Source organism: Chlorocebus sabaeus, chromosome 13 (genome assembly GCF_047675955.1).
Source record: "Chlorocebus sabaeus isolate Y175 chromosome 13, mChlSab1.0.hap1, whole genome shotgun sequence".
Taxonomy (NCBI): Eukaryota; Metazoa; Chordata; class Mammalia; order Primates; family Cercopithecidae; genus Chlorocebus; species Chlorocebus sabaeus.
Window position 1 is genome coordinate 61,087,610 of NC_132916.1, and position 27,627 is coordinate 61,115,236.

General features: G+C 41.8%; 1 protein-coding gene across 3 annotated transcripts in view; it reads right to left on the bottom strand.

The window, feature by feature from the left end:
• Window positions 1–27,627, bottom strand: part of MAP3K5 (mitogen-activated protein kinase kinase kinase 5) — a 242,746-nt gene that overhangs the window by 14,848 nt on the left and 200,271 nt on the right. For 2 of the 3 annotated variants that reach the window (XM_073022497.1, XM_073022500.1), the window contains 4 exons: window positions 20,878–21,058; window positions 20,613–20,781; window positions 12,349–12,534; window positions 9,172–9,277 (listed from right to left, as the gene is read on the bottom strand). In XM_073022497.1, the coding sequence (XP_072878598.1) occupies window positions 9,172–9,277; window positions 12,349–12,534; window positions 20,613–20,781; window positions 20,878–21,058 (642 nt within the window). The remainder of the gene's footprint in view (window positions 1–9,171; window positions 9,278–12,348; window positions 12,535–20,612; window positions 20,782–20,877; window positions 21,059–27,627) is intronic. The other variant, XM_073022499.1, reaches the window with a different exon arrangement.

Here is a 27,627-nt window from a genome sequence, read left to right on the forward strand (position 1 = left end):
GCTTTAACTCTTAAGGCTAACCAAACATCACCTCTACTCTATCTCATCTCTTATTCCAAAATCCCATTTCTTAATATATTGATAGTGTAGTAGGAGTAAGTCAAAATCATGTGTTTTAGTTTTGTAAACCCAGCACTGATTGCAGGGGCTAAACATATTACGTCTTCAAAAACTGTTGGCAGAATGGAAGGGTATTCCTACTAGGGTTATTTGTATTTAGAAAGCAATACAGTAATTTAAAAATAATTTAAGAAAATATGATTCTAGATTAAATTAGAGGACAAGATGAGACCTTTTAAAACTTTCTATAATTAGTCTTACATTTCTGTTATGATTTCTAAACTGAATTTTTGTTTTTGTTTTTTTAGATGGGGTTTTGCTCTTGTTGCCCAGGTTGGAGTGCAATGGCACGATCTTGGCTCACTGCAACCTCCACCTCCTGGGTTCAAGCAATTCTCCTGCCTCAGGCTTCTGAGTAGCTGGGATTACAGGCATGCGCCACCATGTCTGGCTAATTTTGTATTTTTGTAGAGATGGGGTTTCTCCATGTTTCGAACTCCTCACCTCAGGTGATCCCCTGCCTTGGCCTCCCAAAGTGCTGGAATTACAGGCGTGAGTCACCGTGCCCGGCCCTAAACTGAAATTTTTAAATAATGTAAAAAGGTTTGTAGTCCTGTTGACTATAATCTCACTTTTAGGGAAGGAAAATTTCTAATCCTATTATATTTAAATATCCTCTTAATTCTGTAAACTTAAAATTATCATTTTACATATGTATATATGACATTAAAAATTCTCTGAAATAAATTAAAGAAAGTAGAAAATTGTAAGTTCATGCAATGCTTTGTTATTTTGGTCTTTCATGGTGGCTCCCTGAGTGCCTGTCATCGGATTAGACATTGTAAAATATGCAAATGACATAGAACATCTGGTCTTTTTTCTCAAAGAGATGACAATCTAAAGGAGAATTAGGGCAAATATACAGAAGAGTGCTGAGAGCACATGCAAATATAACATGAAATTATAAGTGCAAATGAATATAGCTACAAATATCTCAGATTATCTCAGGTATAGACCTAGTTATATATATAATTCACATGTATATTGAGATGGTTAATTTTATATGTCAACTTGACTGGGCTAAGGATGGCCAGATAGCTAGTAAATATTATTTTGGATGTGTCTGTGAGGGGTGAGGGTGTTTCCAGAAGAGATTAGCATTTGAATCAATGCACTTAGTAAAGAAGATGGCCCTCTCCATTGTGGGAAGGCATCATCCAATCCACTGAGGACCTGAATAGAACAAAAAGATGCAGAAAAGGTGAATTCTCTTTCTCTCTTCTTGAGCTGGGACATCCACCTTCTCCTGCTCTTGGATATCGGAGCTCTTGGTTCTCAGGCCTTCAATTACAGTCAGCTCCCCTGGTTCTCAGGCCTTTGGAGTCAGACTGATTATACCACCAGCTTTTTTGGTTCTCCAGTTTACTGATGTTATATGGTGGAACTTCTCAGCCTCCATAATCACATGAGCCAATACCCATAATAAATCTTCTCTTATATATCTCTATGTATCCTATTGGTTCTGTTTCTTTGAAGAACCCTAACACATACATGTAGTAAGGGTGCTAAGGGGTAAATAAAGTACATTTGCAATGACTAAATCCAGTGGTAGTTTCCTCACTCACTGAGGGATTCATAGAGGCTGAAGGGCCTATGCAGAGTTCTGGAGGAGGGGAGCCTTGGCTTGATAAAGAAAGAGGGAGAGGTATTTGAGAGAAGGAAGCTCGAACGGTGGCCCAGGACCCTCTGGGAACAATGTGAAGCAGAGGGGACTGTCAGGAGAAAGCCATGTGTCAGGAGAAACATTGGGACTCAAGGGGGCCTTAAAGCCTATGAGTGGGAAAGTGGGGCCAGTGCATTGTTTCCAAACCAGCATGATGGGATCAACAACAAAACTATTCCCACCCAAATGGTTACTTCTCCAGAGGAAAATAACTAGACCAAGTTTCTTTTTCCTTTCTTTTTTTTTTTTGTTTTTTTTTTTTTCGAGATGGAGTCTCACTTTGTCACCCAGGCTGGAGTGCAGTGGCACAATCTCAGCTCACTGCAACCCCTGCCTCCCAGGTTCAAGTGATTCTCCTGCCTCCGCCGCCTGAATAGCTGGGATTATAGGCATACACCACCACACCTGGCTGATATTTGCATTTTTGGTAGAGACAGGGTTTTACCATGTTGCTGGTCTTAAACTCCTGGCCTCATGTGATTTGCCCGCCTTGGCCTCCCAAAGTGCTAGGATTATAGGCATGAGCCACCACACTTGGCCTAGACCGAGCTGCTTTAACACAGGGTATTTCTAATGCTTAGTAAGATCATAATACTTGTGAGTACAGTGTATCACACTTGCATGAAGCTCCTCGTACGTATACAATGCTGTTCAATTCACATTAATGTGAACTTGGAGAACGTGCTTGATTCAGTTTAACAACTGGTGGTAATATCAAGTGTTTGAAGCAGCTTTTAACAATTATTGTTAATATAGGAAGTATGCTTACATTATCAATACTCTTACCTTAGCACTGCCATCATAGTCTCTGTGCTCAGCATTACTGCATCTGGTCACCCACAAGCAGCCTGTACTAGAGGACTAACGCTGCCAATAATTTAAAAGTTGATTCTTGATGACAAGTGAAAAAATAGTCTGAGAAAAAACAAATTCTTAAGGGACTTGTACTGTACTCTCTGTTCTGTGTGCTCCTTTTGGAAAAAAGATTAAACACTTTTTTTTTTTTTTTTTTTTTTTACTTTTTATTTTGAAATAATTTTAGGATAACAGAGAAGTTGTAAAAATAGTGCAGAGAGTTCTTGTATAGCCTTCAGCCACTTGCCCTCACCTTAACAGTTTATATACCTCTGGCACTATTATCAAAACTAGGAAATTAACATTGATACAATACTTTTTTTTTTTTTTTGAGACAGGGTCTCACTCTGTCCCCCAGGCCAGAGTGCAGTGGCGCAATCTCAGCTCACTGTGGCTTTGACCTCCTGGGCTCAGCTTATCCTCTCGCCTCAGCCTCCCTAGTAACTGGGACCACAGGCACACACCGCCATGCCTGACTTATTGTTGTATTTTTTATGGGGGTTTCGCCCCACTGCCTGGGGTGATCTCAAACTCTAGGCTCAAGCAATCCTCCCACCTCCGCCTCCCAAAGTGCTGGGATTATAGATGTGAGTCACCATGCCCGGCTTTGATACAATACTATTAACTAATCTATGGACATTATTTGAATCTCACCAGTTTGCCTACCAATGTCCTTTTTCTGATCAAGGATCCCTCATTATAATTAGTTGTCACGTCACCTTAGTCTCTTCCAATATGTAACTAGTATTTCTTTATTTCTCAAGACCTTCACCCTTTTGAGGAGTATTGGTCAGGTTTTTGTACAATGTCTTTTATTTGAGGTTCACTGACGTCTTGTTGTGATGAGGTTGGGGCTGTGTATTTTTGGCAAGAACACCACAGTGTGATGATGTGTCCTTCTCAGGGCATCCTATCAGGAGGTATATGACGTGACGCTGACATGTCTTCTTACTAGTGATGCTTACCTTGATCATTTGGTTGAGGGGGTGTCTACCACATTCCTTCACTATAAAATTACTGTTTTCTCTTGGCAGTTAGTAAATATCTTGTGGGGAGACACTTTGAAAACCATTCACATATCCTGTTTCTCCTCATCCTTTTGCCTACTTTAGCAGTCATTGATGGTCCTTGCCTGCAATAATTATTACTGTGGTGTTTGCCTACTGGTGATTTTCTGTTTTCCTCATTCATTTTCATTTATCAATCACAACTCTACTATAACAAAAAGCTAAACTTTCTCATCTATATATTGATTTATTCAATTATTTATATTAATATGGACTCATGGATGCTTATTTTATTCTATAATCTATAATCCAATATGATCATTATTTTATTGTTCAGATTGTTCTGGCTTAGACTATTTGGAACATTTGCAGGTTGGCTATAGTGTCCTTTCAATAAATCTCCATCCTTTTTGACACTTTCTTATTTCTGGCAGGTATTTATTTATTTATTTATGACATGGGGTCTCGCTGTGTCACCCAGGCTGGAGTACAGTGGTGCAATCATAGCTCACTGTAGCCTCTATCTCCTGGGCTCAAACGATCCTCCCACCTCAGCGTCCCAAGTAGCTATAGGCATGCACCACTATGTCTGGCTAATTTATTTTTATTTTTTTAGAGACAGGGTCTTGATATTTTAGCCAGGTTGGTCTCAAACTCCTGGCCTCAAGTGATCCTCTTGCCTTGGCCTCACAAAGCCTTAGGAGTACAGGGGTGAGACACCATGCCCAGCTACAATCTTATCTTTTATTTCCCCTGCCCCCAGCCCAGAATCAACCACTGCTCCAAGGAGACCCAATTCCTTTTATTGAAGAATGGCATTTAGAAACCAAGATCTGGGTCTTCTCAGACAGCAGATCTAGGAAATGAATGTACAATCATGTGCTGTATAATAACATTTCAGTCAAGGATGCATCACATATACTACAGGGGTCGCATAAGACTATAATACTGTATTTTACTATACCTTTTGTATGTTTAGACACACAAACACTTACCACTGTGTTAAAATTGCCCACAATATTCAGTATAGTAACACACCATACAAATTTGTAGCCCGGGAGCAACAGGCCATACCATACGGCCTGGGCATCTAGTAGGCTCTGCCATCTAGGTTTGTGTAAGTCCACTCTAGGATGTTTGCACAATGACAAAACTGCCTAAGGACGCATGTCTCTGAACATAGCCCTGTCATTGAACAATGCATGATTGTCCTAGTGATGGTATACTTTTTAAAATGTGTGGTCTTCTTTCGCGTGTCTTCTGAAATGGCAGGTTAACTGTGGTATCTTACATCTAAAAGGAATTTTTATCAGGGGCATTTGAAGACCGTCTGTTTTTCATGTAGTTTCTTTATATCTTAATTGCATAACAAAATCGTTCAGGACATCGAGAAATTTCATGGAATTGTTGAATGACTGACATCACTTCATCTTGTCCACATATTTCATCATTTATATATTGGTATACAGTGTGTATGGATTTCTCTTATCCTGGGGGAAATACAAAAAGTACTGTCTCCATGTAATTCTCCTCTAACATTTCCACTTTTCAAAAATAAATGTTTTTCAACAGTAACTTCAATTGAAATCAGAAACTCCTAGTGGCCTGAAAGAAACCAATTTCATGGAGGAAGGACAAAGTCCTTTCTTTTTTTTTTTTTTTATTATACTTTAAGTTCTAGGGTACATGTGCACAACATGCAGGTTTGTTACATATGTATACTTGTGCCATGGTGGTGTGCTGCACCCATCAACTCGTCATTTACATCAGGTATAACTCCCAATGCAATCCCTCCCCCCTCCCCCCTACCCATAATAGGCCTCAGTGTGTGATGTTCCCCTTCCCGAGTCCAAGTGATCTCATTGTTCAATTCCCACCTATGAGTGAGAACATGCGGTGTTTGGTTTTCTGTTCTTGCGATAGTTTGCTAAGAATGATGGTTTCCAGCTGCATCCATGTCCCTACAAAGGACACGAACTCATCCTTTTTTATGGCCACATAGTATTCCACGGTGTATATGTGCCACATTTTTTTAATCCAGTCTGTCACTGATGGACATTTGGGTTGATTCCAAGTCTTTGCTATTGTGAATAGTGCCACAATAAACATACGTGTGCATGTGTCTTTATAGCAGCATGATTTATAATCCTTTGGGTATATAGCCAGTAATGCAATGGCTGGGTCATATGGTATTTCTAGTTCTAGATCCTTGAGGAATCACCATACTGTTTTCCACAATGGTTGAACCAGTTTACAATCCTACCAACAGTGTAAAAGTGTTCCTATTTCTCCACATCCTCTCCAGCACCTGTTGTTTCCTGACTTTTTAATGATTGTCATTCTAACTGGTGTGAGATGGTATCTCATTGTGGTTTTGATTTGCATTTCTCTGATGGCCAGTGATGATGAGCATTTTTTCTTTAGCAAACACTTTTAATAAACAATGTGCCTTGTTCCACACATGGTTGATCACAGCAGTGTCCATTCCTGGGATACTCGTGCAAGGACAGCTCCCTCTGCAACCTCCCTGCTGTTCTCCCTAAACCTAACAGAGTTTCACCTACAGTTACTTTTGCTTTTTAAACTTTCTATTCTGGAAGAATTTTAGATTCATGGAAACATTGCAAAGATAGTACAAAGAATTCCTGTATACCATCCACACAGCTCTTCCTAATATATCTTACATAACTATGGCATGTTTTTCAGAAGATTAAATTAACGTTGGTACACTACTATTAGCTAAACTGCAGACTTCACTCAGATTCTCAGTTTTTCACTAATTTCATTTTCTATTCTGGATACCACATTACATTAGGTAATCATTACTAAAAGGAAGTTTTTTGTTTTTCTTTAAGTAAACAGATCATTTATATGCTATTTAAGTCGTTTCAAAATATACTCTCTTTTTCCTTTCTTCATTTAGGTGTCCTTAATTTAGGGTGCTACTGTATTTAACTCATGGCCCATACCTCTCCCTTTCAGTGATACACACTATTCCCCCTTTACCCCATAGATCTTTTGAATATCTAACCCCTCTATAGCACATTCCATACAACCAGGCTTATCCTAATGATAAAGCATCTGAATAAAAGTATTGTTTGACTTCCTTAAAGCATGAATTTCTTAGGTTCACATCCAACTACTAATCATGTGCTTCAAAGCCTCTCTAGAATTTTTTTCTAAGTTTCTACACTATACAAAATTTCCATCCTTTTTTTTTTTTTTTTTTTTTGAGACAGAGTCTTACTCTGTCACCCAGGCTGGAGTGCAGTGGTGCGATCTCGGCTCACTGCAAGCTCTGCCTCCTGGGTTTACGCCATTCTCCTGCCTCAGCCTCCTGAGTAGCTGGGACTACAGGCGCCCGCCACCATGCCCGGCTAATTTTTTTGTATTTTTAGTAGAGACGGGGTTTCACTGTGTTAGCCAGGATGGTCTCGATCTCCTGACCTCGTGATCCGCCTGTCTCAGCCTCCCAAAGTGCTGGGATTACAGGCGTGAGCCACCGCACCCGGCCCCTAATTTGTTATAATCAGGTGAAACTCATTTACTTACTGTTTCAACCAAATATGAATCAGGGATCCACTGTTTTCCAGACACTGTGCTGGACAGTATGCTAGGCTCAGAATAAAATAAACCAGAAACAGTTACCCTCTGGTGAGGGTAACAGCTATTAAACTAGAAACAAAAGTAGTTTCAGATTATGGCATCACAAATTGGTGAAAACCATTTCCAAGGAGAGAGAATAACAGAGGAAGCCTACTTTAGATTTGGTGATAGGTCCAGACTCTCGGTGGCCTGAAGAATGCAAAGGTGCAAGCCACAGGACAGGAGGGACATGGGGTGGAGGTGTGTTCCAGGTAGAAGTAACATGTTCGGGGACGGCAGAACTTCTGTTTCTTTCTTACGTAAGAAATAACTTAATGTTGACCAATGTTTAACATAAAGATTGACACAGATGCTCTCCCTCTCATGTCAAACACTCAAGTGTTCTATGAGAAGAAAGGAAATTCCACAACTCAGAAGGGTTGGCCTGAACTTAAAAGTTTGTAGTACCATTTATAAGTAATTTTAACTTAAAAATATTTCAGGGCCAGGTGCAGCAGCTCATGCCGATAATCACATCACTTTGAGAAGCTCAGGCGGGAGGACAGCTTGAGCCCAGGGATTTGAGACTAGCCTGGGCAACAGAGTGAAACTTTGTCTCTACTTATAAAAAAAAAAAAAGAAAAGAAAAGAAAAGAAAACTAAAATGAAAATATCTCATATTGATCTTATCCTTTTAAATTTATATTTCAGAATGCTTTATAACATAGGTACAAATTAGTACAACAGAACATGTTTCTAATTTGTTTATATAAATATATATATAAATCTGTATCTATCCATCTATCAATTGGTCAACTGCTCTTTCTTTCTACCTACCTACATACATACTCATCCATGCATCCATGCATCCACCCACCACCCCAACACACACACAGGGTGGAAGAGCTTTGCCTACAATTTCTTTATTAATGGGTAGACTATCAAAACATGTTGGAAGTTTTGCCTTAGAGTATGAATACACTCCTCACTTATGCCAAAAAGCCTTGTTTCATCAACACTACCCCTGTTGTATTTCACTGCCAACATAGCTGGGGCTGTGTCTAGACCAGTGATTTCCAAATTTGGCTGTGCATCAACATGACCTGGGAGCTGTATTAAAATCAGGTTCTTATAGGTGGGACACGGAAGATGTTTAGGGCTGTGAAAATATTATTTATTATACTATAATGGTGGATACGTGTTATTATATATGTAGAATTCCTAGAGAATGTACAACACTAAGACTGAACCCTAATGTGAACATGGATTCTTGGTGATAATAACATGTCAATGTAGATTCATTGATTGTAACCAATATACCACTCTGGGGGGGACCTTGATAATGGAGGAGGCTATGCATGTGTGAGGCTAAGGGGTATGTGCAAAATCTCCGTACCTTCCACTCAATTTTGCTGTGAATCTTAAACTGCTCTAAAAGACTAGTCTTAAAAAAATCAGATTCCTGGGCTTTATTCCTGGCAGATTCTTATTTGGCCTCAGATGGGGCTTTGAAAGCTGTAATTTTAAAGACAATTAAATTGCTCAATGCTATGAGCTATGCAGTGCCTCCTTAAATTGCTCAATACACTGGAAGATTTGGGAACCACAGGGTAAAAGATGTAGGAATGTGTTTTGTGGTCCAGATACCTATATTTTGAAATGCATATTTATCTGAGTCACCTGTATATTTTTCTCTTTCTCTTCACATCCAAACACATTCCTTAAAGACAGGGGAAGCAAGCCTTCCTCACTCTTAGTAAATATTTTGCTTTGTGTACCATTATCCAGACTATAGGTACTATTTGGTGACATTGAAAATATTTCTTTAAAAAAGGGTATTATGGTTTTTAAAGTACTAAAGTGATATGAGAAATAATAGATGAACACTAATCTAAAATATCCAAGCACTAAATATATGCAGAGTAATTAAATATCTCTGACCTGGAACCAGGATGGTAATGGCTGTCTGCACCGCCTTCCGGATGATACTGTCTAAGGCAAACATCCAGTGCGGCTTGATGTTATGATTCCGAAGAACTTTATTGACCTGGAGAGAGAGTGACATTTAGCCTACTTTAATTTTTAATTGCAAATAGCCTAGCTGATCCAAGCAGTTAGATGAAGTTCCATTTACAAAAAAAAAAAACTAAAAAGTTTCTTCACCACCTTGAATTCTTGTAATTCTTTATGTCACTGGAAAATAAAGTAAAAATTGCTACTTCAAATCAAAGTTCAGTGAGCCCCATGTAAGCAAATAAGTTATTTAAGTGAAAGGCAGTCTGGTTCAAATGAGAATGTTGCTTCTTTGGGACTCAGAATCTGCAGTTTTTAGCTTTTATGATGTCTACAGAATGGATGGAGGGAGGGGGTGAAGGAGGAAGACAGGGTCTAAGAGACTTTAAATAAAAATAAAGGCTGTTCTGACTGTTCATTATTTTCAGTTATTTATTATTATTATTATTTTTTCGTTTGCTTTGGAGACAGGGTCTTCCTCTGTCACCCAGGGTGGAGGGCAGTGGCGGGATCATGGCTCACTACAACCTGTGCCTCTGGGGCTCAAGCAATCCTCCTGCCTCAGCCTCCCAAAGTGCTGGCATTGCAGACAGGAGCCACCGTGCCTGGCCTTCTTAGGCATTTTTAAGTATACGGTTCAGTGGCATTAAGTACATTCACATTATTATACTACCATCACTGCCATCCATCCACAGAATTCTTTATCTTGCAAAACTAAAACTGTATACCCACTAAACAGTACGTTCCCATTTCTCCCTCCCCACAGTCCCTGCAAACAAGCATTTTACTTTCTGTCTCTTATAAATTTCACTACTATAGGTACCTTCATATAAGTGGAATTACAGTATTTGGCCTTTTGTGAATGGTTTATTTCACTTGGCTTCATCTCTAAGCTTCATTCATGTTGTAGCATGTGTCAGAATTTCTTGCCTTTTTAAGCTTGAATAATATTCCATTGTATGTATTTATCATGTGTATTACCTTTCTAAAAACAAGGTTTTAGCATAAGACTAAGACAAGCTCACTTAAAGTTTGGGTTAACTCTACTACCTGTTGGCTCACACAGACCTCTAAAAAAACAGGCTATTTCCCCAGCAGGGCTCTGGTTAGATACCTCTAAGTGCCTATAGTATGATTATGGAAGTATAATTTTATTTAAATTCCAAAAATTTAATCACCATCCCTACTGCGGCTGGGGAGATGGTGACCTAGTCACAAACCCATGCCAAGAGCTGGAGCTTCAGTTACTCATGCCTGTCCTTGGTCCATCTTCATCAAAATCCCCTAGTTTGGAAGAGAGTCAGTTTGAGGACTTCCTTGTAGTAGTTGCACAGGAAGTGAACCCTTGCTAGGTTCCCACTTGTTCTAGAAAATCCATCCAGGCTGAGTTTGTCCTGGTATCTTCATTTCTTTAAATAATTTACATGCTGGCAGGACACAGTGGCTCATGCCCTGTAATCCCAGCACTTTGGGAGTCCAAGGCGGGCGGATCACCTGAGGCCAGAGTTCAAGACCAGCCTGGCCAACATGGCAAAACCCAATCTCTACTAAAAAATACAAAACTTAGCTGGGCATGGTGGCAGGCGCCTGTAGTCCCAGCTACTCTGGAGGCTGAGGGACAAGAATTGCTTGAACCCGGGAAGCAGATGCTGCAGTGAGCTGAGATCATGCCACTGCACTCCAGCCTAGGCAATAGAGGGAGACTCCATCTCAAAAGAAAAGAATTTACATTCTTATTAGGTGGAAGAGGGATCTGTTATAACCATGACCTGCTCCTTTCAGCTCTTTATTACATAGCAAATTACATCATAGGGCCCATACTTTGGGTTCATTCTCATCCTGGACAGTGAATGAGTAAGAGCAGGTGTGTGTGTGTGTCTGTCTGACCAAGGCCCAGGAGTACAACCCAATAGGTCTCAGTCTGAATTCTGCAGCAAACTTGCTTTCCAACCTCTAGGCTGGAAGCCAAATGTGTGGGCAAGTGCAAATTAGCGAAATTATTTCACTCTATTTGCAGGCAGTTGGGTTTCCCTAGTTGCAGCATAAGCATGCTTTTAGCATTTAATATTAGTGATAGGCTTTGCCAGTTGCTTTAATTTCTTATGCCCTCAATCAAGTCAGGACTCTTGTCCCTGTCCACAATACAGCATAAAGACCAAGTGGCTTATGCCGTGTCTCAGAGAATGCTAGTGGTTATTGAAGGATTCTGATTTGGCTTTAAACTGGGGATCATTTGATGTTGCATATAAAATTGTCAAGACACTTTCTACATAGAAGCAATGCACTCATTAGGGCTGAATTAAGTTTTGGAATTTAAATAAAATTATACTTCTAGATTTATACCACAACCACCATCAAGAACCCTCTTATTTCATTCTCCCATATCTTGCTAAGGGTCTTCTGGGGGTTGCTTGAGGTTTTTTGGCACTGAGTTCCACAGATAAGTCTCACCCAAGAATAAGACAGAGGGTTCTGAATCCGTTACAGAAGACTAGCTTTAGTTTGTGTTGCATAGCAACTCAATTTTAGAGAGAAGACTTCTCAGCAATCTCTCATTAGATCATGTGCTTTACTTTTTAATCAGTGATGCTCTGTACTCTGAAAGTATATTTCTGGCTAGGACAGAGTAGGTATTTATGAAACAAACATGTTAAAAATGTTCTGTATGAAAACTAGAAAAAATTGGAAAAAAATTACTGGTTTTATTCAGCAGTGACCATTTCAATCTGTACTGTTAAGTTTTTCTCAATGGCCACTAGATGGCATTTCTCATATAGCATTGACTAAAGTGTGTTACGTTGCTAAAGTCGTCAAAATAAACAATGACCCAACATAATTTCATAAGAACGAAGTTCAGCCATGGGAAATATTTTGTTATTTTCCATGGTGATTCGGTTTTATGTGTTTTTAATTTGGGGAATGCAAACACACAAAACAACAAATCAGATACTTAGAAGCACACTGAGAGGCGAATATCTCATTTTTCATCCAAAAAGAATAGAGTTCAGTGGAATTTTTAAAGAAAAATAACAGAACTTATGTTTTATCTTATTTTTCTAACCAATATTAGTGTGTGGGAAAACACTGGCAAAATACCATACTTACAGCATCTTGAAAACCAAAGAGCACCACCTGGACTTGGCTAATGCCATGGCTGTCGAAGTCCAGCTCCAGTTTCAGCTTTGACAATGTGGTGGCTATGATTTTTCGGTCAGTGGATCTCACAAATTCTCTGAGGCTTGCAATGAGGGTTGTGATGTGTTCCCATTTTAGTTTCGGTTCTTCAGACCCCTGAGAATAAAAATCAACAATCCTTCAGTCCACATACGCCGATATACCTGCCATGGGACTCCTATCCCCATACTCCCTGTCTCCGCTTTTTTTTCTTTTGGTAGAGACAAGGTCTCACTATATTTCCCAGGCTGGTCTCGAACTCCTGGGCTCAAGCGAGCCTCCTACCACTACTTCCCAAAGTGCTGGGATTCCAGGTGTGAGCCACCATGCCTATCCAATTCCCACGCCCCTTTCTGAGAAGAACTGGACTTCCAAATGTCTCCAAAGGAAAGACCATATTTTGAACTATATGGCTCCTCTTCAATCCTCCTACCAATACCAAGAAATAATCAGAGAGAAAAGGTACCTGCCCCACACGCTGGTCAGTAGCCATGATACAGTCAGATAACAAAGCTTTGCCCAAAAAGACTGAGGCCATAAGATTCTTTCAGAAATTTTAATTGGGAACTAAAAAGAGATTTGAGCAATAAGCTATAGGATCTCAACCTGAAAGTCTGCCCAGAAAGAGAAATTATAAAACAGGGCCATGAATATGTCCAACTATAAGAAAAGAAGCAGAAGCAATGGAATTGAGAAAGACAACAGGGAGTGTATTAGTTCGTTTTCACACTGCAGAAAACACACACCCAAGACTGGGCAATTTACAAAAGAAAGAGGTTTAACTGGACTTACAGTTCCACAAGGCTGGGGAAGCCTCACATTCATGGCAGAAGGCAAGGAGGAGCAAGTCACATCTCATGTGGATGGCAGCAGCCAAAAAGAGAGAGCTTGTGCAGGCAAACTCCCATTTTTTAAAACCATCAGATCTTGTGAGACTCATTCACTATCACAAGAACAGAGCAGGAAAGACCTGCCCCCATAATTCCATCACCTCCTACCGGGTTCCTCCCATGACACCTGGGAATTGTGGGAATTACAATTCAAGATGCGATGTGGGTGGGGACACAGCCAAACCACATCAGGGAGGGAGAGGAGAAGTGGACAAAAACAGAAATGCGCACCCAGAGGGTCAACAGCAACCAAGCCAGAGAAAAGATGTGCAAACTCCGGGGACTTGAAGTTCCTCAGGCTCATATTCTGTTTTCAGTGCCTGTGAGACTCGGCTAGGCACTATGGTTGGAATTCCTTAAGAGTCTACTTCCCTTTTTGCTATGCATGTCTACCTATAACATGTCCTTGGTACTTCAGTTGTCCTTAGAGTGTGTCAATTCCTTGCAACCAAGAGGGGCTGATCTCAAACTTCATTCTTGAAACTACTCCTTACCCATCAAAGAGGCAATTGCTTCTAAGAATGGACCGATGGACTATTTTATTACACTAAAATATATTACAATGTTCAAACAAATGCTCTTTCTCAAACTGAATTTTTCTTTTTGTTTTTTTTAAGAGACAAGGCCTCTCTTTGTCACCCAGGCTGGAGTGCCGTGGTGCAATCATAGCTCACTGCAGCCCCTAATTCCTGGGTTCTAGGTCTCTTCCCACCTCAGCCTCCTGAGTAGCTAGGCACTATAGGCACATGCCACCACACCCAGATAATTTTTTTTTAACTTTTTGTAGAGACTGGGTTTGCTAAGTTGCCCAGGCTGGCCTCAAACTCCTGGGCTCAAGTGATCCTCCCACCTTGGCCTCCCAAAGTGCTGGGATTATAGATGTGAGCCACTTTCCCCAACCTCAAATGGAACTTTTCTCCTTTGAGCAAGTCACACTGCTTTTTTTTCTTTTCTTTTCTTTTCTTTTTTTTTTTTTTTTTTTGACAAAGTCTTGCTTTGTCGCCTAGGTTGGAGTGCAGTGGGGCCATTTCGGCTCACTACAACCTCTGCCTCCCAACTTCAAGTGATTCTCCTGCCTCAGCTTCCCAAGTAGCTGGGATTACAGGCACCTGTCATGTCTGGCTAACTTTTGTATTTTTAGTAGAGCTGAGGTTTTACCATGTTGGCCAGGCTGGTCTTGAACTCATGACCTCAAGTGATCTGCCTGCCTCAGCCTCCTGAGTGCTGTAATCTCAAAGTGCTGGGACTATAGGCATGAGCCACCATGCTTGGCCCACACTGCTTCTTTAAGGAAGCAGAGTAGGATGTTATTTGTTCCCATTTAACTGTAAGAAACTTTAAGAAACTATTACCTCATTTTTATTTTATATTGTACATTTTCTTACTGTACCATTAAAATTAAAATTCCTCAACTGGGCTGTGAAAATTACAATTTCTAGGAGTCTATTAAAATAAAAAAGAAATGCACCATTGAGTTCTTTCTCTTAATATATTTTCATTTGGAAGCTCGGTCTCATGTTTATGTTTTCATGAGATAAGATTATATTGAAAAGCTTGAAAGCTGTCATTCAAGGAATATTTTAAAATCACACTGGGAACCATTATAAACTTTGTTGGTTTTTTTCCTTACCACAAACTAAATTGCACCCAAGGTAAAGATTCACAGGCAAAATCATAACACCACGAAAATATATTCAAGAAGAAAAATGTGAGTTATGCAGAAATTGGAAGCTTCTCTTAATAAAAAATCAGTTGCAACATGTTTGCCAATAGCAGGCTTCAAATAACAAACTTTTTTTTCGATGTTAACTTTGTTTTTACAACAGAAAAACATGTTGCTTCTGGTTTTTTGATGTGTGTGCCACTGTCCTACAAAGGAACATGCTCTACTCTGGGAAATGTTTTCTGTTCAGGCTATTTCATCTACTTATGTCATCGTTTATTTCTGTTCTGACTCCTGTCTCTCCATGTTAACTCATTCATGTGCCTTCAAAAACAAGCATCTTGGCCAGTATCTGGTGAGCCTGACTCAGTGTCAGCATAGGTTTGACAGTACGCATTTCCTGCACTCCTAGTACCAGGGTGTGATGGTTAATACTGAGTGTGTCTACTCGATTGGATCGAAGGATACAAAGTATTGATCCTGGGTATGTCTATGAGGGTGTTGCCAAAGGAGATTAACATTTGAGTTTGTGGGCAGGGAAAGGCAGACCCACCCTTAATCTGGGTGGTCACAATTTCATCAGCTGCCAGTGTGGCTAGAATATAAGCAGGCAGAAAAATGTGAAAGGAGAGAGTGACCTAGCTTCCCAGTCTACATCTTTCTCTTGTGCTAGATGCTTCCTGCCCTCAAATATTGGACTCAAAATTCTTCAGTGTTGGAACCAGACTGGCTCTCCTTGCTCCTCAGCCTGCAGATAGCCTATTGTGGGACCTTGTAATCATGTGTGTTAATACTTAATAAACTCCCCTTTATGTGTATATATATGTATTCCATTAGTTCTGTCCCTCTAGAGAACCCTAATACACAGGGTCTTCTTCAAAGGTGCTCTCCAGTCTTCATCCTTTAAATTTCCTTCCTCAAAAACCAGGAGTGGATTTCAGAAGGACGTTACAGATTACAAGGCTTTTCATGGTTTAAGGTTTGAGGACCTGTCCAATATCTAGATTTGGTTTTGTTATAAAGTGTAGGCTTAAATATAAATACATATCTAGAAATAATACAATGACAAGAATTATTTCTGATTGATTGTAGAAAAAATTAAAGATATTTACATAACTATAACTAGCCTGCTTGATAATAACAATAACAGTTAACAGTTGTGGAATATTTTCTGTTATGATTTAAATCACTCACAATCTCCATTACTCCTGATAGCAACCTTATAAAGTAGACTCCTCCATTATAGATGACGAAGTTCAGGCTCTGAAAGGTTAAATCAGTTGCCCAAACTGCACAGCCTTTAAGTGATGGAACGAGGCCTCGAACAGAGGGAAATCCAAGCTAAGCCCAAGCTCCTAACCATTATATTCTACTGCCCCAATGACCTGCAGTAGCAGCTGTCAACCTGGGTCAGGACCTGTTCTACCACTGAATCACCATCTGATGTCACAGGAAAGGATTCCCAACATCCTTAACAGCACAGTCAGAAGGGCCCCCACCATCATGTGGCCATCACGGATTCAGCATGTGATTCTGCTCAGCAGTTTCAGGTACTCACTGGTAGCTTCATGCTGGTCCACTAAGGCCTCTGATGGTTGCTTTTAAGGTTTTCTTTCATTTCTTCTTTTACAGAGAACATTCAAATGCACTTTAAAACTAGGAGGTACCAAACAATTGAATATGACTAACCACTCCCACATTTAAGTATTTCAGCACAGTCATAGAAGTGATGACCAAGGCAGTCCTATTCCTGATGGCGCTATGGTCTAGCAGGGAGACAAAGAACAGACCCCAACAAGCTGGCATTTCCTGTACTGGAAAAGCACATTCTTTGGGGGTAATTAGAGATTTAGGCAATTCCTGGATTTTATGTGTTTTTGACCTAAAACCAAGTATCTTAAAGGTCCACAGGAGAGGCCTTCACTCTGCAGTGGCTAATGGTGATTTACTTTCCTTCTTCATCTCCAATGCCTACCCCCCACCCCACTTTACATTTTTCCTAGTACTTGTCACCATCAGGCCTACCAGGAAGGCAGAGCAATGTGGTGGTTAAAGCAAAAACTTCGGAGCCAAACTGCCTGGGTCAAAATCCTAACTCCATCACTTAGGACTGCATGACTTTGGCAAACTACTCAAGTCCTCTGTGCCTGTTTCCTCACGTGTAAAATGAGGATGCTAATAGAATTACTGGTATAGTACTACTGTCATGAAAATTAAATGAGCAAATACATGTGGAATACTAAGAATAGTACCTGGCCTAAAGAAAATGTTAGCTGTTATTACTATATATTTTATATATATGTATAGTTTTTCTTCTTCCACTAGAATATCACCTTTAAGGGGATGCAGATACTTTTATTCAGTTCGCCAGGGTATCCCCAGCACATACTACAGTGCCTGGCCTTTGACTGATGCTCAGTAAGTATTTGTTGAATGAATGAATGAACTCCGAGTGCTGCCCAGCTGCTCTCTTCATCCAGCTTGGTTCCTCTTCTTGGGTCAACCCAGTCCTGTTCTCAGTCCTTGAATGATCACAGTGAGCCAAAGGAAAGGCCAGAGAGAAAGCTGATGGCTCGAGACCACTCCAGTCTCCACCGCCACGAAGCATGTATGACACTCAGAGGCCCGCTTCCTCTCACTCTAGAGCACTCTAGAGCGCCGACTCAGAGGCCAGCTTCCCCTCACTCTAGAGCACCTTCTTCCTGTGCCTCAGAGTAACTGCCTGAGACAGCTTTCCTTTAGGACCCAAGTCAAGGTTTTTGAGAGCATGTAGAAGACACTCATTTCAGTTCTCCTTGTAGCAAGGCCCTACTGGCACATATATGGCCTTTCAGCTCCTTCTGTGAGATCTAAAGAGATGGATGTTAGGGAATTCCAAAGGCGATAAAATGTTCAGCAAAGAAGCACAGTGAGGTTCTCAAGACAGAGACAGGCTGAGATTGTTTAGTAAGAGCCAAGAAAGAGCTTTGCTCCATTTATATCTCAATAAAAGATGAGAACAGGTAAACTGTTGTACTGAGAGACTAAAAACTTGGCTGGACTCCTCCAGCCCCAACCTTTTCTTGTAGCTATTTCCTCAGGACACACGGAGGGAAGAAGCTATGAGCAGTAGTCCACAGTGATCATGAAGGACAGGTGGAGGCCACGGTAAGGGAGGCAGGTAGATGAGTTCCCAGTACCCACTGAACTAAAAGAGGATGAGAAGTGTCATACCAGGGATGACCGTGTCTGTGGAAGGTTGTATCCACAAGAAGCTTGGGGCTGAGGAAAATCCATTTTTCTCCTGGTGAATATTTGGGAAGGCGATTCTTCCTTGTATCTGTACACAGAATTCCAGGGAACACACTTTCCCAGGTATTATAGTTCTGTGTCCTCCAAATTCATATGTTGAAGCCCTAATGCTCAATGGGATATATTTGGAGACAGGGCCTCAAGGGGGATAATTAGGACTAAGTGAATCATAAGGGTGGGGCCCTAATCCAATTGAACTGATGTTGCTGGTGTCCGTATCAGAAGAGGAAGAGACATCAGGGCTGCAAATGCACCAGAAAAGACCATTTGAGTGTATAAGCAGGTGGCCATCTGCAAGCTAAGCAGACAGGCCTCAGGAGAAACCAAACCTGCCAACCCCTTGACCCTGGATTTTCGGCCTCCAGAACTGTGCGAGAATACATTTCTGTTGTTTAAGCCACCCAGTATGTGATAGTTTGTTATGGTGGCTTGCCCTGGTTTGGATGTGATTTGTCCTGCCAAAACTCATGTTGAAATGTAATGATACTGAGAGGCGGCAGAGTCTTTAAAGAGGCATTTGGGTCATGAGGCTCATGAAAGGATTAATGCAGTTCTCATGAAACTGGGTTAGTTCTCAGGAAAGCAAGATGTCATAAAGCCAGTTGGCTCTCCTTATCCCTCTCTTTTTTCCACTCAAGCCCCGCTGTCTTTCTACTTTCTGCCATGAGTTGAAGCAGCACGAGGCCGTCACCAGATGCAGATGGGCCACTGGATCTTGGACTTCCTAGCCTCCAAAATCACGAGCCCAAATAAACTTCTTTCCTTTATAAATTACTGAGTCTCAGGCATTCTATTATAGCAACAGAAAATGGACTAAGACACAGCCCTAGCAAACTAGTATATTAAGGAATGACAGTTTCACTGACAAGCTTTTGTTTATTTCAGAGCACATTTGGCCTTCTAAACTATTATATACAGCAGATCCTCAGATAACATTGTTTTGCCCAATGTTGTCTCATTATAACCTTGATGAGAAAAAAAAAGAACTGATTCCTGGTAGGGGCCACTGTCTGTGTGGAGTCTGCACATTTTCTCCATGTCTGTGTGGTTTTCCCTGGGTGACATGGTTTGGCTGTGTCCCCACCCAAATCTCATCTTGAATTGTAGCTCCCATAATCCCCATGTGTCATGGGAGGGACCCAGTGGGAGGTAACTGAATCACGGGGGTGGGTCTTTCCTATGATGTTCTCATGATAGTGAATACGTCTCATGAGATCTGATAGTTTTATAAAAGGGAGCTCCCCAGCACAAGCTCTCTTGCCTGCCACCATCTAACATGTGACTTTGCTCCTCATTCACCTTCCACCGTGATTGTGAGGCCTCTGCAGCCATGTGGAACTGTGAGTCAATTAAACCTCTTTCCTTTATGAATTATCCAGTCTCAGGTATGTCTTTATTAGTAGCGTGAGAACAGACTAATACATATGGTTTCCTCTGCATCCCAAGGATGTGCACATTAGGTTCATTTGTGTGTCTGCGTGGTCCGTGTGAGTAAGTGTGGGTGTGTGTGGATGTGCCCTACAGTGGAATAGTGTCCTGTCCAGGGCAGGTGCCCGCTTGGTACTGAGCTGCCAGAATAGGTTCTGGCCACCTATGGCCCTGAACTGGGTAGATAGTTATCTTGTTTTTATTAAACTTTCTTAAACGTATATAGAGTTCACATTTATTTCAATGTTGAATATTAGAAGTGTTTTAGTCTTTATTTAGGAGTTTGGTCATTTTTTTTTGTGACCAGAAATATGCCACAGGAACTTAACTCTTGTTTATATCAATTAGTCTATGGTAACACTGGTTTGGTTATATGTAATTTTGCTTAAGTTACAGTTTCCAAGGACTTATCCACTACATTAAGTGAAGACTCACTACAATTTACTTCCCATTGCCCCTCGCCCTCCATCTAAATGTAACCTCACAAGCTCCGGGCTTCTGTTGTATTCACTGATGTTTCCCAGATGCTGAGAGGAGCGACTGGCAGGTAGCCTCGTGCTTCTGTCAGAATTAGCAACTCATGTAGCTTAAAGCATGTTTATTGATGGAATGAATAAACAAATGAATGAAGAGTAAAAGAGCCTTGTAGGGGTTAGCTGGAATGTCATCAATTTGAAAAATTTGCTTCTGACTTAAAAATAGCTTATGTTCAAAAATGCAGTGAAAAAAGCGTTTCCCTGTTTTCATATTAATACATTCCCTACTGTAGGATTTGCTTTCTTTTTTCCCCTGGGGTAGGTTTGTTTATCATGAGCACTACAGCTTCCTCCTGCCTTTTACATCATCTGTGACAGCTGCAGGTGGTTAGGACACAGGTAAAATATGTAACCTTTGGGAAATGAAGCACCTGGGAAAGGATTTACCTGAGCTAAAGATTCCATTAGATTTCTCACAACTTTGTCTTGGTCTTCTGTCAGGATCCTGTGAAGGGTGGCTCGCCTCTCACTGTCCTTCCTCAGCATGAAGAATCCGGAATCTTTTTCTTCAGGGGAAGGGGGAGCACTGTGATCTTCAAAATTCTCATCTGGAATGCTAAGAAAATTTATGCGGCATACATCACAGTTTCCTTTATAAAATGACACACTTAACAACACACTTCTCTCACCCCAAATAAAGTCAGGTCTTTACCCCAAAAAGAGTGTCCGAATTCCCTTGACATCTCTTTCTCCGCAGGATTTGGCTCTTGTTTTGAAAGAGAAGGGGTCCGCTTTCAACTCCGTGTCGGGTGAAACTGAGCCGTACTCACTGCTGCTGCTGGTGTCCTCCACCAGCACAGGTACTGGCAAAGATATACTCCTGAGATATTCTGCTTGTGATGAGAGGAGGGAAAAGATAATTGAGGCTTTAAAAAATGTACACATACTGAAACACCCATTGAAAGAGAGCCATATTCTTTGTCAAATATCTTGTTGCAATGAGCAGCATAATTATGCTATGTAAAGGGATGGTCATGTGTTACGACTGCCCCCCTTGCTCAGCAAAACCCATACAGCAGGGCAGCCAGGAAAGGGCCTCCCAGGCCCTGGGAGGGATATCTCTGGGGTACCAAAACAGTCAAGGAAGCAACAGGTTCAGTGGGTCTGATCCCCTCATTTTTACTAATTATTTCTATTTATGGGTCTCAGTTTTCATATTTATAAAATTCAGGGTCAGATTGATAATCTTTAAGCCTGTTCTTCAGAGGCTTAAGGGTCTACGTTAGCATCTTGGAGCTGCCTTGGTTGGGATGAGTGAGGGGGATGCTGTAAGTCTAGACCACAGGTTCCAATCCTGTTATACCTGAAACCAGAGCAAATATGATGACTGTCATATATCACAGTTCTGCTTAAGGATTCATATAAAAAAGGATTCTTCACTGAAAACAAATTTTGGAAACAGATGGACTAGATGATCTCTTAGGTCTGTCCTGGTTCTCAAATACTATGATTTTCTAGTAGACATGAGCTTCTTCTTTATTTGGATGGAGAATAAGACGGTGGAGTTGCCTATATTTCCTCAAACATTAGTTTTAAAGAAAGTAGTTTTTGCCAGAAACATCTTTATCAAACACACATCCTAATGCTACAAAAGTATTTTAATAAAGAATGAAGGTATAAAATTATAGAAAAGGAAATCCACTGTTGCCTGGAATCTCCTTCTTACTTAATTCCTCTTAGGCTGAACTGAATCAACTGCCCCGATCTCAAGGATAGCAGGGGACTCCTGACATTGGTTTCAGCTGTAGGGACAAAGACGGAAGTATATACAGCTTTCAGGAACAGCTGACCTCATGGGAAACCACCTTACTGGTCAGTAACTGGAAAGTCTCCCCAGGATGAATTGGTTGACTTATCTGCTGTTATTTAAACATTTCTGTAGGTGAATCACTAGAAGGCAGGAAGCAAGAGGAAACCACAAAGAGTTGCTGAATTGACCAATTAAGTATCAGTATGCAAATGATATATGGCAGGGGAAATGCCTGGCATGTATTGTTTCCAAATATTCTGGAGCAGCTCATGGGCCTAGCACTTCACGGACCATATTTTAGGCAGTGCTGCTACAGCAGAAAGGAAATGGGTGACCTCTTCCGCACTGATAATAGTAAGGTTGTCTGAGAGAAGAAAGGTTTGAAAGGGGGCTCGAACACCGAACTGCTTTTGAGTCATTCCTGGGGAAAGTCAAGGTCTAGAGTGTGCCTTGTTTCACTTTAGAGTCAATATCATTGCTATTTGGGGGGAACAGATTTCAGAACAGAAAAAAAAACAGCTACTTGGGAGAAAGAGTTTCACTGCTATGAGATGTCAAGCCCCTAAAGTTAAATGTTGCTGATGGAAGAATACAGCTGAAGAAGATCTCTTGGCTTGACTGAGTAGCCGATCTCTTTATAAGAAAGGATACAAGCCCTTCAATGAAGCTCACTGCTGATCCTTGGTGAGTTTCTTCACCAGCCCATTTTCATAAGATGCATGCCACACTCAGAAATGGAGGTGTGCATCATTCATATTTCAAAGACAAAATTGTTGTTTCTTGGGAGTAAAGAGACTAAATCCTATCTAGAACAGTACAAGATGAGGGATTCCTATCATGTTTCCGTGTTTGTGTGTGTATGTGTGTGTGTGTGCGCCTGTGGAGTACATGTATGTGAATGTAAAGAAGAGAGGGAGTAAGGACTTGAATTATCCTGTATTTTGGCTTTTTGGTCATATCGTGTGGGAGGACTTGTGTCATGCCTGTGAATTTTAATATTGCTGTGACTACTGATGCCTAAAAGGAGGTCTAATGAGGTAAAACTGTATATGCTTAAGGATGGAACCCAGTGCCTGTTGCTATGGCTCATGAAGGAAATAAAGGGACTTATAGATATTCTGCATGTTCTATGTGCAGAGCCCTGATTCCCTCCTTGCCTTGATTTTATTTTTATTTTTGAGACTGAGTCACACTCTTTTGCTCATGCTGGAGTGCAGTGGCATGATCTCGGCTCACTACAACCTCCACCTCCTGGGTTCAAGTGATTTTCCTGCCTCACTCTCCCAAGTAGCTGGGATTACAGGCGTGTGCCACCACGCCTGGCTAATTTTTGTATTGTTGGTAGAGATAGTTTCGCCATGTTGGCCAGGCTGGTCTCAAACTCCTGACATCAAGTAATCCCACCCCCTTCAGCCTCTCAAAGTGCTGAGATTACAGGTGTGAGCCACCGCACCCGGCCTGCTTGATTTTAAATGAGTGAACCTGATTCTAGATTGAGTCCCCCCTTCTCTGTTAGGCACATGCATTCATTCATCCAACATACAGTTGTGGATCATCTACTATTTGTCACGTAGCCAGCAGGAGTTGCTGATGGACCAGAGTGAAGGGTGTCAAAAGGGAGAATCAAAAATGACCCCAAAGTAGAATTCTGGCCTAAGAAACTGAATGGATGCATATTGTACTTATATACTAAGATGAGAAATAATACAGGCCAAAAAGGAAAGTTCTTTTTAGTGGATAAGGGGTGTTATTTGACAGTGCAGTTTGAAAAATGAAGAAGGCAATTGGGGGGGACGGGCGCAGTGGCCCACGACTGTAATCCCAGCACTTTGGGAGGCTGAGGCAGGTGGATCATCTGATGTTGGGAGTTCAAGACGCCTGGCCAACATGGTGAAACCCCGCCTCTACTAAAAATACAAAAATTAACCTGACATAGTGGTTTGCCTGTAGTGATGGCTACTGAGGAGGCTGAGGCAGGAGAATTGCTTGAACCCAGGAAGCAGAAGTTGCAGTGAGCCAAGATCATGCCACTGCACTCCAGCCTCCAGCAAGACTCCATCTAAAAAAAAAAAAAAAAAAGCAATTGGATATGAGTCTGGAGCTCAGAAGACTGGGCTAGATAGAACCTCAGCAGCCTACTGGCTGGAGATGGTATTTAAAGTAAAGGATGACATAATTTGGGGAAAGATAAAAAGACAGCATAGACCCACCCCTTAAGAATGCCAATATTTAGAGGAAAAGAAGGGGATGAACAGGCAGCCAAGGAGAATGACAAGGAGCATCCACGAGGTTGGAGGAAAACAGAGAAAATGGGGTGTCATGGAAGCCCACACAGGAGAGGGCAAAAGTAAGAGAGAACGGTCATCCAGGCCGAGAGCCACTGAGAAGATGAATAGGTTGAGAAAGGCACTTGTTGGATTTGACTGAAGAGATCTCATTAGACATTGGCCAGAGCAGGCCCAGTGATCATGTGGAAGGGGAGACGCTACACGGGTGGGAAGGAAGAGGTGGAGATCTGGCGACACTGTACTTCAAGACAGGAAGCTGGGATGGGGGGCAAAAAAAAATGGTGGTGGTATCAGCCAGTGAGGCCATTTGTAGATCAGGGGAAGGATGGGTTTAGGACAGAAGATACTACAGCATGTGTATATGGAACTCATCGGGAGAGGCAGAAGCTGGAGGAGTCATAGGGGCTCCACAGGAGCCAGAACTCAACTGTGGGGGATTGGCCTTCTGCAGAACAATGAATGTTTTCTGTATTATAAGAGGTGGAAAGAGCGAGACAGGTGGTGCTGAGACAGGTCGCTTTATACATTTGTGGTGGAAATAGGATCAAATCCATGCCTGAGATTTCTAGCTTCTTAAGTTATGAATATTTCCAGGCAAGTGAGAATGCATAGAGCCTTTCTGTATCACTGTAAATGGGAAGAAGCTCAAGTATAAATATTTCCAGGGAAGCACGGTGACAGTTTCCAGATATCACAGAGGTTACAAGTTCCTTGAACATCAGCTCATACACGTGAGTGATTGGGACCCCAGGCTGCAAGAGAGGAGCCTGGCAGGACTTCCAGTCACAGGCAGCCTTACTGCTGATGTCTTGCCAGGTATTAAGGAGCCCTCCTCTATGGGGTTGACCATGAAGAGTCTAAAAGAGGCTGAATGAACCTCTCTGAGGATAGAACACGTCAAAGGTGCTTCTCTAGGGAGATGATTCTCATTGCCCTATTTCAGGGGCTGATGGGAAGGGGTGTGAGCCCCATACCCCTAAGAGATAGCTTTACCAAGAGGCCAGGGGTAGGCTGGAGTCGGGAGGGGTGACTGGCCACTCTATGGACTCTAGATTGCTGGGAGCTCCCGTCTATGGAAGGGAGATAGTGCAACCTTTAAGGAATTAGATACATTCCTGCTTTGGGAAAGTGGGGATTTTCTAAATTCCTTCCATTGCTGTGAGGGTGGCCTCAAATCCTAACAGCTATTCATGATCACTAGGGATCTTTATGGTTCTCCTTCTCCTAGACAGTTTAGGAACAAAGTCTGGCCACAACACAGAGTCTCCTAACTGGCCATCCTGCCTCCAGTCTCCAACTGGCCAAACAGAATAATGGTTCTCACACTGCAGTGATGACAAGAATCATCTGGGTTTACTTAAAAGTACAGAATTCCAGCTTGTACCTCCAGATTCTGAGAAGGGTCAGGCATCTCAATTTTTAACAAGCATTGCAAGAGATCCATGCAGGCAGGATCTGGGATCAACTGAGGCACAGCTATATTCCTAGTGCCTCGTGCCTATATTCTAGTGCCAAGTGCATAGCAGAGGGTTAAAAATGTTATGGAATAAATGTTATTAAATAAACCATCCTCACACAGCTATCGGAATGATCCATCAATAGCTTCACTGTCCAATATGGTCGCTACTACCCTCATATGGTTATTAAAGTTAACATTTAAACAATAAAAATTCAGTGCCTCAGCCATGGTAGCCACGTGTACTGTGTCTAATAGCCACATATGACTAGTGGCTAATGTATTGGACAGGGCAGGTACAGGACATTTCTCTTACTGCAGAATCATATGTCCAGGGCTGGTCTATAATATTATTTCAGATAAAAGATTTCCCTGGCTCCCCAACCCTCCTTGCTGATTCCTTAGCATTTCATAAGGAGCCCTTTGGGATCTGAGCCTGCTCCCCACTCCAGCATCATCCCTCTCCTTTGACTTTAAGCACCAGTGTTGCTGAGTCAGCAAGGCTTCCTGAACACACAGTAAAGTTTCACACATCCTGGCATTAACTCATGTGAGGAGCGGCCTCACCTGGATCACCACTCCCCATCCACCTGTTAGGTTCACATTTGTTCTTACTCATCAGGTGCACCTCACTAGAAAGTCTGCTTTGAAACGGCATTCTCAGACTGACTTCAATCACTGTCTCTCCCTTTTGACTCCTCTGCACAGACTAAACTACGCTATGGTGGAGATGACTTTTTCCAGTGTTTTTCTCCTATAAGGTCAACAGCTCTTTAAAATCAGGAATTCTGTCTTTATCATCCTTATACATTCAGGGCCTAGCACATTTCCTGTGCACACCATCACTGTACAATTAATATTTAAGTTAACGTGAATTACTTAAATCTCTGGGTCTGTGTGTGGCCATGGGAGAGCAGTCAGGATGAGACAAGTCACGTCTCTCTCTAAAGGGGAAGGGGGTCTCATCGTCACCACCCTCTTACTCCCCTCTTGAGGGGAAGCCACGTGCAGTTATGGGAGGTAGAGAACCTTGAGAGGTGGGCCTGTGCTCTGGACAGAAACACATATATGGCCTAGAGAAAGTACCTGCGGAAGGAAGAGGCCTGTATCTTGCACTCATCTAGAAGGAGAGTAAGAGTAGCTAATAGGTCATTGTTTCAATTAACATGAGGCATGCCATTTTCTATAATACCTGGTAACAATCAAATGGATTTTAAGCAAGGCATCGTGGCTCATGTAATCCCAGCACTATGGGAGGCCGAGGTGGGTAGATCACTTGAGGCCAGGAGTTCAAGACCAGCCTGGCCAACATGGCGAAACCCCATCTTTACTAAAAATACAAAAATTAGCTGGGTGTGGTGGTGGGCGCCTACAGTCCCAGCTACTCAGGAGGGTGAGGTGGGAGGATCGCTTGAGCCTGGGAGGCAGAGGGTTGCAGTGAGCTGAGATTGTGCCACTGCACTCCAGCCTGGGACTCCATCTCAAAAAAAAAAATTGAGGGAGGGATTTTAGCACCTAATTTGGTTAGCACATCTGTCCTGCTCTCCTAGGGAGGACAGAGAGGAGGCACACCATCCATGTAATGATATTGTTTTAGCTGAGAGTCTGAACAGTTTAATTATGCAGGGAATTGGGGACTGCCCCTTTTTCTAGGCCCAAGTTCACGTGTGAGCATGAGGGGCGAAAGGGCAATAGGAACCTGACTGACTAGAGTTCAGCAGGTTTACACCTTCCATCTCATGCTCACTGTAAGGTACATAGTCACTGAGAAGACATGGGCAGAACTGTCCACTTAAATGATCTCTCTCTCGCGCGCGCGCACATGCACGTTCTTGTCAAGTGTGTATAGTTGAGTTCACAGAAGCTAAATGCGTGTGTGTGATGGGAACCTATTTCCTGCGAACAAAA